Source organism: Sylvia atricapilla, chromosome 16 (assembly GCF_009819655.1).
Source record: "Sylvia atricapilla isolate bSylAtr1 chromosome 16, bSylAtr1.pri, whole genome shotgun sequence".
Classification (NCBI taxonomy): Eukaryota; Metazoa; Chordata; class Aves; order Passeriformes; family Sylviidae; genus Sylvia; species Sylvia atricapilla.
The window spans coordinates 8,722,801-8,735,235 of NC_089155.1; the positions used below are offsets into that span (position 1 = coordinate 8,722,801).

At 48.0% G+C, this 12,435-nt stretch overlaps 1 protein-coding gene across 1 annotated transcript in view; it reads left to right on the forward strand.

The window, feature by feature from the left end:
• The window catches only part of LOC136368549 (peroxidasin homolog), a 44,063-nt gene extending 33,972 nt beyond the window's left edge, over window positions 1-10,091 (forward strand). The window contains exons 15-23 of the mRNA XM_066330835.1: window positions 972-1,080; window positions 2,334-2,491; window positions 3,770-5,273; window positions 5,742-5,876; window positions 6,460-6,668; window positions 7,455-7,569; window positions 7,913-8,006; window positions 8,212-8,329; window positions 9,619-10,091. Coding sequence (XP_066186932.1) covers window positions 972-1,080; window positions 2,334-2,491; window positions 3,770-5,273; window positions 5,742-5,876; window positions 6,460-6,668; window positions 7,455-7,569; window positions 7,913-8,006; window positions 8,212-8,307 — 2,420 coding nt within the window. The 3' untranslated portion in view covers window positions 8,308-8,329; window positions 9,619-10,091. The remainder of the gene's footprint in view (window positions 1-971; window positions 1,081-2,333; window positions 2,492-3,769; window positions 5,274-5,741; window positions 5,877-6,459; window positions 6,669-7,454; window positions 7,570-7,912; window positions 8,007-8,211; window positions 8,330-9,618) is intronic.
• The last annotated feature ends 2,344 nt before the right edge of the window (window positions 10,092-12,435 follow it).

The following is a 12,435-nucleotide window of genomic DNA, read 5'->3' on the forward strand; positions in this document are numbered from 1 at the left end:
TTAATAACATTTTCCACACAGGGGTCTTAAGCAAGGAGCTGAAAATGGTCAGAAATGTCTTTGTTGTTTGAAATAATTCCTGAGATAGTTTCTGTGGTTTATTCTTGATTGGTGCCTCATTCACCAGCTGGCAGTAGCATATACCAGTAGCCAACTGGGAATTGGTTTGTTCAGCTCTGACAAAGGCCCTGGCTTAAAAAATGCATCCTGTAGTAATTTAAAAGAAGGGATATCCTTACTTCTGAAGGTATTCCAACAACAACTTTGGTATTTTTTTATTTGAAATGATGTAGCAGATGTGTTAACACTAAGTTGGAACTATTATTATCATAAATATCTATTAATTACTACCAATAATTAATAAGTAAAGTGTTCCATAACCAGAAAATTAATATATGAGCAACATATTTAAATTAATTTCATTAATTTGAGAAGTACCTCTGTGGGAAGCAAATATGTTATTTTGGATTAACTCACTGTGATTTTTACATTTTCTTTTTGCAGTTTAACCACTAACCAAAACAGATTTTTTTTTCCTTTTGCAAAGCTGTACAGGAGAAAACTCTGAATGTGTGTCCACACATATTTCTTGGAAACGTCACCTTCATTTTCAGGCAGTTCATGGTCTTCATGACAGAGCCATCATGTTCTTCATGACAGACTATCTGTCTTAAAAAAAAAATATATATATATACATATATATATATAAAAATACATGTATTTTATATTATTTTATATTTTAAATAATTTTATATGTAATTGATTAGTTATAAAAATATATTTTATATTTATATTATATAAATATATGTTTATATTACAAAGGGACACACAGTTTGTCCAGCAGTGAGGTCACTCTGGAGCTGGAGCTGGCCCACAGATTTACAGATTTACTCTGGAGTTTGGGGGGCCAATTAAAGCAAATTGAGGGTGTTCTGTTGTTCCTTTTGTATGTTTTCTGTGTGCCTGGGCAGCCACGGACGTGGGGCGGAGTGGGGACACGTTTGTGGCCACGTCGCTGCGTGAGGCCATCAGCAGCGTGGACCACGCCATCAACTCCACGCGCACCGAGCTCTTCAGCAAGTGAGTGTGCCCTGGGAAGTGCCTCAAACCAGGGCCTGCCTGCAGCAAAGCGTCCCCCACACCCCCAGCAGGTGTTTCCAAATAGGAAAAGAGTTTTGGTTTACCTCTAGACACTTTAGGAAGTTTATGTAGAGTTTTCCATACCCTCCTGGCAGTGACTGGCTCAGGGTAAAGTGAGAAGCATCTATTGGATCTTGTCAACGTTCTTCAAGCCAGACCAAATTGTCCCTCCAAGAACATTCAGTATTTAGGAAGGAGCACTAAAGAAGTAAAAGAGCTTTTTGGAGTGTTTTAGCAAGGTGTCAGAGATTTTCTCGGACACCTGTGAGCAGCTTATCTTTTGCTTTCTGTAACATTTGTTATTTTGTTATTTTTCCTTATTAAACCTTTTGCTTTACAAAACACCTCTGAAGAGCAGACTCGCTAATTAATTTCAGCCACTTCTCTGCAAAGGCTGGACCCTCAGAAATTGATACATTAGGACGTGGTTCATAAGATTCTGACCATGTGCTAACCTGTATCACCTGCCTGAAGCAGAAAAATTATAAAAAAACCACATGAAATGAAGCTCTCTCAAAGCTCATTTTATCACTGGCAACCCACAAAGGAAAGCTACAGGATTGTTTTGAGTGCTGGAGGTTGGAGCTGCACCATGTAGGATGTGACAGAGCTTCCCAACAGATTTGGGATTCTGGAAAAATGAGATACACGAGTATCATCTCTTAAGTCACTTCCATCTGCATTTTGTCAGCTGGAGCTGGTTCTAGAGATAGTGAATAAAAAGGAAAATAATCAGAGTAGTCATTTTATGAATGCAATTGAGTTTGTGGAGGGTGAACAAAAATAATAATATAAAAATCCCAAGAATTTCCTCAATATAAAAAAAATTCTCGAGTGAATATGATTCCCTCCTTTTCTACCCCAATATATGTTTTTATTGGAAAGATGGATAGCTTGCATGAAGCCAGAAACCCTCTGGGTTTCAGCTGTTGACAAGTGAAAAAATAAATTGCTATCACAGAAAAAACCCAGAGAAACTGAGGGAATTAAATATGTGCATTTTCCTGGGGAAAAATATCCTTTTTTAATCATCTGCAATATGTAGGCAAGCCACGATGATCTTATGTACTACTTTGGGGGCCAAACACCAGACCAGCTTAGAGCCTAACTCTTGCAGCTTGTGGGGTCTCAGTGCCCTGAGCAGAGTTGATTAATTTTAATGATCCTGCATCACTTTTAATTCCTGGAAACAGGCGCCCCAAGACTCCCAATGACCTCCTGGCTCTGTTCCGCTACCCAAGGGACCCCTACACCATCGAGACAGCCAGGGCAGGGGAGATCTTTGAGAGGACCCTGCAGCTCATTCAGGAACACGTGCAGCAAGGGCTGATTGTGGACATGAATGTCACAGGTAGGAGAGATTTCATTTTCCTTCTTCATTTTGTGTGCAGGATGAAATGAAAATAACGATGTGTAGACATCCAGAAAGTCTAAAATGTGTAGTGGTGTATCAAAAAATCCAGATAAATGTTGGGTATATCAAGAAATGTGTCATCTGGGTGGCAATTCTTTCTATATTTCATGGTTTTTTTAACAGCTGAAGGGCTGGTCTTGTGTTCACTGAACCAATTTGATACCCAGGAAATGTTTTAATTCTCTATTTTGGTAAAGATTTCTTAGACGGCTATAAAAGCCCTATTCCTTAGAAAAAAATGTTAACCATCTAACTGATAAAGGAGTATCCTTGTGAGTCTGAAGTTCAGACCCTCAACAGCATGGTCTGAGATGTTTCCTGCCCTCCACATGGCAACAAGAACAGTGCTGTGAGCTCTGAGGTATTTGGGTGCTGCTACAGAGGAAGTGGGATATCCCTTTTCTGCCTCTACTACTTTGGCCTCTTAGCTACAAACTCAGGTAAGTGCCAACAACTCAGGTTCCTTCTACTGAAGTAAGATAGGAAACAACAAAGCAGTGTAGCACCAAAAATACCTAATGGTGTCCAATCATGCAGCTGGAACCCCAAATTTCCTACCTGGCACTTCCTTGATATACAGTAAAGGTTCCCAAACGCTGTGTGCTTCTGCCTATACGTGTGATTCATCATGTAGCAGGCATGTGTGTTTGGGGCCTGTAAATATTTTTTTTCCTGCCTGGATGTATTCCAGCGTGCGAGGAGTCTCTCTCCAGGCAGCAGGTCTGGTCTGGGCTGGTTGGACTGCCAGCCTCTCCTCCTCATTGCCCTGTCAGCATCCACACAATGCAGCATCATTCAGCGCTTTCACACGGCGCAGCAGCTCCCTGGCAGTCACCCACGGCTTCCTGCTGCTGGTCACGTAGGGCTGGGGTGGGTGATGGAGCTCGTGGTGGCAGCAATAACCCAGGGAGCCATAAAATAAACCTAGAATAGGGACCAAGACCACCCTCACAGTTTGTGCTGCCAGTCACAATATTTCTGGTTTCCAGCTCTGGGCAGTTCAACTCTTTTCCCTTTCTTTTTTGCTTTGTGGGCCTGATGTGATCCTGTGCTTCCTTTGCTTCCCATAAATTCCACAGCAACATCACGCTCAGAGACCCCACTGTCCCATGCCCATCCTGACGGGGGTTTTCACACAGAGCCATCCCATGGGACAGTGGGAATCAGGAGGCTGCAGCTGACGCCTGAGCTGGTGCTCTGCCCTTCCCTCTGCAGGCTATCGCTACAATGACCTGGTGTCCCCTCACTACCTGGCCATGATCGCCAACCTGTCGGGCTGCTCCGCCCACCGCCGCACACCCAACTGCTCCGACATCTGCTTCCACAAGAAGTACAGGACCCATGACGGCTCCTGTAACAACCTCCAGCACCCCATGTGGGGTGCATCCCTCACAGCCTTCCAGAGGCTCCTCAAACCCGCCTACCAGAACGGATTTAACCTCCCCCGAGGGTTTTCCTTGGCAGAAGACGCCAGGGATCTGCCCCTTCCTCTACCTCGCCTGGTCTCCACTGCCATGATCGGGACCGAGACCATCACCCCCGATGACCAGTTCACGCACATGCTCATGCAGTGGGGCCAGTTCCTGGACCACGACATGGACCAGACAGTGGCAGCCATCAGCATGTCCCGTTTCTCAGACGGAGCCCCTTGCAGCGAGGTGTGCAGCAATGACCCTCCCTGCTTCTCCATCGCCGTCCCCGCCAACGACCCCCGCGTGCGCAACGGGCGCTGCATGTTCTTTGTGCGCTCCAGCCCCGTGTGTGGCAGCGGGATGACCTCCCTGCTGATGAACTCTGTCTATGCCAGGGAGCAGATCAACCACCTGACGTCCTACATCGACGCCTCCAACGTGTATGGCAGCACGGAGCAGGAATCGCGGGAGCTGCGGGATCTGAGCGGCCAGAAAGGGCTGCTGAAGCGAGGGCAAGTTGTAGCCAGCTCGGGGAAGCACCTCCTTCCCTTTGCCGTGGGGCCACCCACGGAGTGCATGAGGGATGAGAACGAGAGCCCCGTGCCGTGCTTCCTGGCAGGAGACCACCGTGCCAACGAGCAGCTGGGGCTCACGGCCATGCACACGCTGTGGTTCAGGGAGCACAACCGCGTGGCCACGGAGCTGGCTGCCCTCAACCCGCACTGGGACGGGGACCTCCTGTACCACGAGGCACGCAAGATTGTGGGTGCCCAGATGCAGCACATCACCTACGCCCAGTGGCTGCCCAAGGTCCTTGGGGAGGCTGGGATGAAGATGATGGGTGAGTACAAAGGCTACAACCCCAACGTCAACGCGGGGATTCTCAACGCCTTTGCCACGGCTGCTTTCCGCTTCGGGCACACCTTGATCAACCCATTCCTGTACCGGCTGAATGAGACCTTCCAGCCCATCCAACAAGGCCACATCCCCCTGCACAAGGCCTTCTTCTCCCCTTTCAGGATCATGCAGGAAGGAGGGATCGACCCCCTCCTCCGTGGGCTGTTTGGGGTTCCTGGGAAAATGCGGGTGCCCTCTGAACTCCTCAACATGGAGCTGACAGAGAAACTGTTCTCCATGGCACACTCTGTGTCACTGGACTTGGCTGCTATCAACATCCAGAGAGGGAGAGACCACGGCATCCCACCCTACAATGACTTCAGGGTCTTCTGCAACCTCTCCTCTGCACAGGAGTTTGAGGACCTCCGAAATGAGATAAAGAACTTGGAGATCAGAGAAAAGCTCAGGAGGTACTGTAGCCTGGATGTGGAAAGATCAAAATTACTGGAGACCAGTCAGTGAAAAGTTCCTGCTTCTTCCAGTACACCCAGGGAATAACCTTCCCAGATATTGCCCCCCACAGATGTTAAGATAGGGTAATAACTGTGGTTTAACAATGGAGTAGGACAAATGAAGTTTCTCCAAGTGATCCGTCTGGTTCTGGGTGGAATGTTGTCAGGCACTGCTGTGGTGTAGTTTGGGAGCAGATTGAGCCTTGGAGCTATTTTCCAGTCAGACTAAACTGCGTCCTATCTGCCCTGGCTGCCTCTTCCAAGGTGGATCTTTATTCTATTGTCTTTTAGATAAAACCATTAAAAATATTGTCCAGATGAATTCCTGGTATACAAATGTCTATGTTGGTATCAGATTTATATTATCACCACTCTTTAAAAACCCCTTAACTTCTTCTGTTTTTTTTAATACCTGTTATCCTGCAGTTTATATGGAACAACCAAAAATATTGACCTGTTTCCAGCTCTTATGGTGGAGGATCTTGTCCCTGGGACCAGAGTGGGACCAACACTGATGTGCCTGTTAACAACTCAGTTCAGAAGGCTGAGAGATGGAGACAGGTATTGCCATTGGAATCATCCCACATCCTTTGGTATTCCCTTTGGGGGGATTTTTGCCTTACAGGAATCAGAAGAATCTGTGATTTTTTTATTATTTATTGTCTTCTGATATGCGGGACAGTGCTCTCTGTCCAGTGTATTTGCAAAAACACTTGTCACAGTTACTGTCAAGGTGTCCTTTCTTGATCTAATGACTCTCATTTCACTGCAGAACCCTGGGAATCATTGAGGATGTTCCCAATATCTCATGAAAATCCTAGAAAATTTCCACAGGAGCTTTTTTCTAATCCCTGTTTGCTGCTTGTGTGAACAGGACACCTTTCCTGGTGATGCACTTAGGGCAGGAGCACGAGGTTTTTTGTGGGTTCAGAAAAAGCCATCTGTGTTTGCAGCCACCTGACACCAGAGCAGACGCTCATTTTGAGGGGTGTGGGTGCTGCCACACAGATGTCAGGGAGCTCTTCTTCCTCTCCCAGCCTCACTCACTCACTCACTCACTCACTCACTCACTCACTCACTCACTCTCTCACTCTCTCACTCCTCTCCCACTCCTGAGTCATGCTGTGATTACACCCCACTGCAGATTTTGGTATGAGAACCCCGGAGTCTTCACGCCAGCACAGCTGACTCAGATCAGACAGGCGTCCCTGGCTCGTGTCATCTGTGACAACAGTGACCACATCCAGCAGCTGCAGAGAGATGTGTTCCAGGTGGCATCATACCTGCAGGGCATGGTCAGCTGTGAGGACATCCCTGCTGTGGACCTCCGCCTGTGGCAGGATTGCTGTGAGGGTAAGGACAGGGATGCTCTGGCACTGACTGCTGTGGGCATCACTCTGGCTGGCATTTGTCACATGCCACAGCAGCTTTTATGAAATTGTAGCTGATTTCTGGCTGCACCATGAGACCCTTGTGTCAGCAAATGGGTGCAAAGAGAACTGAAAATAGAATAGAATAGAATAGAATAGAATAGAATAGAATAGAATAGAATAGAATAGAATAGAATAGAATAGAATAGAATAGAATAGAATAATTTCAGTTGTAAAGGACCTGCAGCAATCATCTTGTCCAACCACCTGACTAATTCAGGGCTGATCAAAAGTTAAAGCAAATTATTAATTACGTCTTAATAATTATAATAGCCAAATGCTTCTTAAACACCTAGAGGTTTGGGACATTGGCCACTTCTCTAGGAAGCCTGTTAGCTTCATTTAATCTGTCTGAAAGTCTCTCTCATTGAGGGCATTGGTCTCTGACTGAGGGAGAAACTAAAACAGGACATGATCCCCACCATGTGCCACTTGACACTTCATTTGGGAGCCTAAATCTCTGCCAATAAACCTCAGATCCTGCCGTGGTCTCTTTGGGCTGCATTCTGGTTCAGATGTCCATTTGAGGTGTAGTGATCATGAGTGATGCACATCCTTTTCCACACCTTTGTTGCCTCCTTCCCTCTGGCCGAAGAGATGTGTCCAGGGCGGATGGTGCAGGAGGGCAGTGCTGCCCTGTGCTGCTGCAATTCACACAGTCCTGCTTTAAACACCAGTGCTCACTGCAGACTTTCCCTTCCTTCCCAAGACTGCCAGACACGAGGGCAATTCCGGGCTCTTTCGCAGCGGTTCCGAAGCAAGAGGTCTCCTGACTTCAGCTACCCAGAGGAAAACCCTGCAAAGCACAAGCCTGCCTTGCCCAGGTGTAGTATCACCCCTTCTACATCCATTCTATGAAACAGAAGTTTTAATAACTCAGTCCACTCAGGCCTCTGAATCTGGCACTTTGCAGAGGTCAGGGGTGGATCAGTAGAGAGATGCTGAGCTCAGCCAGTCCTCCACACTCCAGTGCAGAGCCCAACTCTGATGTGTAAATACCTGGGCTAAGGGGCTCTTTGGCTGGCATCTCTTGGCAGGTGAATCTGGCAGTTGGGCCCTTCCCTTTGATGCTCACTTGGGGGCTGATGTTGGAGAAGGCAAAATGATTCCCTCACCTAGGAAGCTGCTGTTTGCATCACCCCTTTCACTTTTTATCCCTGATCCCAGACACGAGGCACCTTCTCCAAGCTCTTCCTCCAGAGAGAATCTTGAGTCCCTTGTGGCTGAACTGGAGAAGACAGTCACTTCCCTACGGAAACAGGTAAAACTTGGTGCTCCAATGTTTGTCTTTCATGGAGTCATGAACCTCAACGAAGAAAACTTGAGCCAGCATTTTCTTCTTGGTATTTGGGACAGGTCAAAGATTAGCTGTGCAGTGGTGCAGACTCCTTGCTTTTGGGACAGGTTAAAGATTACCTGTGCAATGGTGCAGACTCCTCTCAGAGCTGCTGCTTTCTCACCCCCAGGTGAATGCACTAGAGAGCCAGCTGAGGTGGCACCACAGGAACACCAGCGCACGTGGACAGGGCAAGAAGACCGGGGACAAATGGAGAAAAAGATGACCATGTTACCTCCTTGTATAAGGTCAGTGTGTTTATTCTGGGCTGGGGCCCCATAGGGTCAGTGTGGGGGGACACCTCAGCAGTGTTCCCATGCAGGAAGGAATGGAGCAATGAGGTGATGAATGGGACATGAGGTAAGAGACTGCAATGCAGCAGGTGAGACACTCCCCTTTCTGCTGGAGATGATTAGTGACTCACTGGAACGGGCTGTCTGGGGACGTGGTGGCGTATCCATTCCTGGAGATCCTTTAAGAACTGGTTTGGCAAAGATGGGGAAAGACATAAGTATAGGATGGGCCAGGTGGATTGGGTGAGGTCTCCTGGGCCTATTCTCCTGGGACTCTGGGTAGGTTTATTCTAACCACATTTAATGTCATAACCCCAAATCCAACAGCCTTGGAAGGACCTTTGTGGGGAGAGATAACACAGAGCTGGGTGATGGAGTGGATGGACTGGTTCCTCCCCAGGGGAACAAGGACATCTGGGCAGATGGAGCAATCCAGCATTTGCGTACAAACTGGCAGAGGTTTCCCCCTGCCCATCTGAGTCACTGTGCTCCTCACTCCTGAAGGCACCAGTCCTTTGTTGAGCCCAAGCCAGGGCAGCAAAGCTGTGAGGTGCCTGTGTAAAGTCCCTGTCAGCCCCTGTCAGCCTGGGGACTACCGCTGCTTCTCAGCAGTGACACAGCCCTGGCCAGAACTGCAGCCCAGGTGTTCATGGGCACGGGGAACACAGCCTGAGCTCCCTTCTCCTGCTTCCCATGGAGATCCCTGCAGCCTTGAGAGAGAGGCTGAACAGCTCCCTGGCACCTGCCAGTCTGGAGAAGGTGGTGAATGGGTTTTATGTGTTACAAATCATCACTTCAGGGACAGGAGCAGAGGGGTTTTGAGAAGTGCAGTTCTGCCAGGCAGTCAGTACTAGGAGGAGCATTCATTCTCTGGAAGTTAGATTAAAAGATGGGGCTAGCAAAGGCTGGTCTGTACTGATAAATGCAGCAAAAAGCAGAAAGAAAAAGCCTTCGAGGCTGGCCAGGCTATTAATCAGCGATTTGGTGTTTTGGTCTTTACAGATTTTCTAGTCAAACAGTGACTCTGCTTCAGAAATGTGACAGAGTGCAGTGTGATTTATGAATTGGCTTTTCCTTGCCATTATTTCAGATCCTTGATGAGGCCTGAGTTTACAAGGTCCCTGAAAAGTATTGCTGTGGGTTTAAAGGTTTTCCTGCCCCAGACCTGCCAGGCACTGTACAAACAGTTCACTCTGCCTCCAGCTGCTCCTACAGAGCTTTTCTGCTTTCTTGTGCCATTTCAGGTGCCCTGTGACCTGCATTCCTGCTCTCCACCAGCCAGTCCAACCCACCCCTACAGGGCTCAGAGAGCCACCATGAGACCCCTGATGCTGTGCCTGCTCTCACACCTCCTGTGCCACTCCCTGTCCCAGGACCACTGTACTTTTGCCTGTATTGAACCCTCTGCACTGACTTTGTATGAGCCCCTCAGCCCCTGGACCCTTCCTGCCTTCGATGGTGGCAGCCCAGAGTCTGCCAAGGTGCCTCTTTCTTCCACAGCCCCCAGGAAACAGAGACAAATTGAAGCTGCTTTAATGCCACTGTTCTGCTCTGCTCCTCTTCCCATGCCCTGCTGTCATCACCCACCAGCCCTTGTCTGAACTGTCCCGTGGACACCCACCCAAAACAATTCATAAAGAGACTAAACCTTTCTCAAATGCACTGTGGTGCCAGGGAACATCTGGAGAAATCACTAAAAAAATGAAAGATAAAGAAACATGAAGCCCAGGAGAAACCCCAGCCATCTTCTGATGCCATCAAAAAGAGCAAGGGGAACCTCAGGGCTGGGTGTTTCAGGATGGGGTGCCAGGCATGGCCACCCTCCATCTCCAGCTGTGCTTTGCCAGTCGTTGGTGACAAGTTGCACACCCCATGACCCCAGAGTCACCCATCAGTCCTCAAAATCATTTTCCTCATCACGACATGCATCCTCCAACTTTTCTCGCCTTTAGGGGATTAATTGGAATTATGCTCCTCTTCTTTTATTTTTCCCTCCAAAAAAGCTTTTTTGCTGGAAGATGTATTCTGAGTGTAAACGTAACAGGACATGGAACAGAGCCTCAGCTAATTAGGTGTAATGGGCGCTCTCATTAGTGGAGGGGAGCTGCTGGTTTCTGTCAATTAGGCTGGGAGGCCACGCTGTGGTGTTTGCCAGGCGGGTGGATGCAAAGTGCTGTTTGTGTTTATGGCTCCCTGGTCCAAACCAGGGCTGTGCAGGCAGCTCGTCTGGTTTTGGTGCTCTTTGGAGGTGCTCTTTAGTGGTGCTAGAAGTCAGGTCCCTGTGTACCCACCACAACCCCAAACCTCTGGACAGATTGGTTTTTAATACATCCTTGTAAGTGGTCACAGGGACTGAAGAGAAAATACTTGATCCATCAGATATCTGTGCCTTCCTTATCTTTATCACTTTTCCTGCATCCTCCCACTTTCTTTCCACAGCACAAGGACGAAAAACTTCTATGAACAGGCTTTTTCTTCTTTATTTTTTTAGGTGTTTTATAGTACCAAAAGGGATTCAAAGCAGCAGGGATGCTCCTGGAACTGAATAGGAAAATAATAATAAAAAAAATACTAGAAAAAGGTTGTGATTTATCATCTCTTTCCTGGCATGGGGCTGAGCTTTGTGTGTGTGTGTCCTGTGCAGACAGAGGTTTGCAGGGATGAGTCTGTGCTCTGCATGTCTGGTAGGCTCAGCTCAGAGGCAGTATTTAGTCCTCAGGGGTGTTTGTCATTTGGAAGTACTCTTTCATTTAGGTGCAAATCAAGACCCAAAGCCTTGCGTGTCAGAAATCAGCTTCACTCATCTATCGCTGGTACCTCTGGAGAGTCTAATCTGGCAAAGGTCAATAAAGGTAAATCAGTTCACAGTCTGCTTCTGCAGACCAGAAGTTCAGTGAGACCTCTTTCAAAACAGTGAGACAAATGTTCCATGGTGGACTTATCAGATCTTTTTTCAGGGTACAACCAGACAGCCCCTTTTGCTCCTGATGGGTGTGACATTAGGAGCACACTTGTCACAAGGGCTGCAGAAGGACAGCAGAGAAGGTGTCCCTTCCCTTGGGTTTGCAAACCCTTCTGTGCTCCATCCTCAGTTCCCCTCCTTGTGCTGAAGTGAGAAAAATTCACAGAGACATTGCACAGTGGGAAAAGTGCACAGAAACTTTGCCCATCCCTGTGTGGCACTGGGGGTGAGGTTGTGAGCTGGGCAGGGGCAGACCATGGGGGACTTACCCGTTTATTCAGTGCTACTTGGCTGAGGAGGGAGCAGAATATTTTATGAAGGACTCCCTTTCTTCCCAGTTCTCATCAGTTCAGGAATGCAGAGGCCATGCTGAGGAGTGCTCTGTGCTCCTGCCCTCTGCCCTGGCCATCTCTGCCTGGAACAGGGTGAGGAAATTGCTGAGTCCAAAACCCAGACAAGGAAATCCTTTCACAATTTTTTTTTGGCCACTATGGGACACCCAGGATGCAGGACACAGCATGTCTAGAGCTGTTGACCCAAGGGTGGGTCCAGCTTGTTCCTCATACCCCACATGGTTGCAGTTCGCAGCCCAGATTCCTACAATTAATATTTCTTATTTCTTTTTAGGTAGGCTCTTTCAAATCCCTACTACACACCCAAAATGAGCTACACAGACCAACTGTAAGCAGAGGAGGGTCAAAATAATGGGCTCAAGGCCAGGAGTGGAGTTGCACAGTCCACTCCATTTTGAGTCAGGTACAAAACTCCCACTAATTAGATGGAACAGTTAAATGACAAAGTCCAGGTGGGGGCTAGGGGGTTGGAGTAGGGATTTCTCATTGGAGCAGTGGTCTTCAAGTGGCGTAAAGTGCACATGGAAGATGTGAGGGGGTAACCTCTCTCTGATGGCTGTGAGTAGTGGGATTTGGGAGGGGGGTTGGAACATGCCAGTGTCTGAGTGTGAGCAGGGCTGGGGAAGTGTGGCTGTGCTGACACAGTGAGAGCTGAGGGTGGCATTCCAGGACTCGGCTGTGGATGCCATGCAGGCACCTGAGGCTGATTCAGGCCCTGCATCAGGCGAAGGTATCCTGATTCTGAG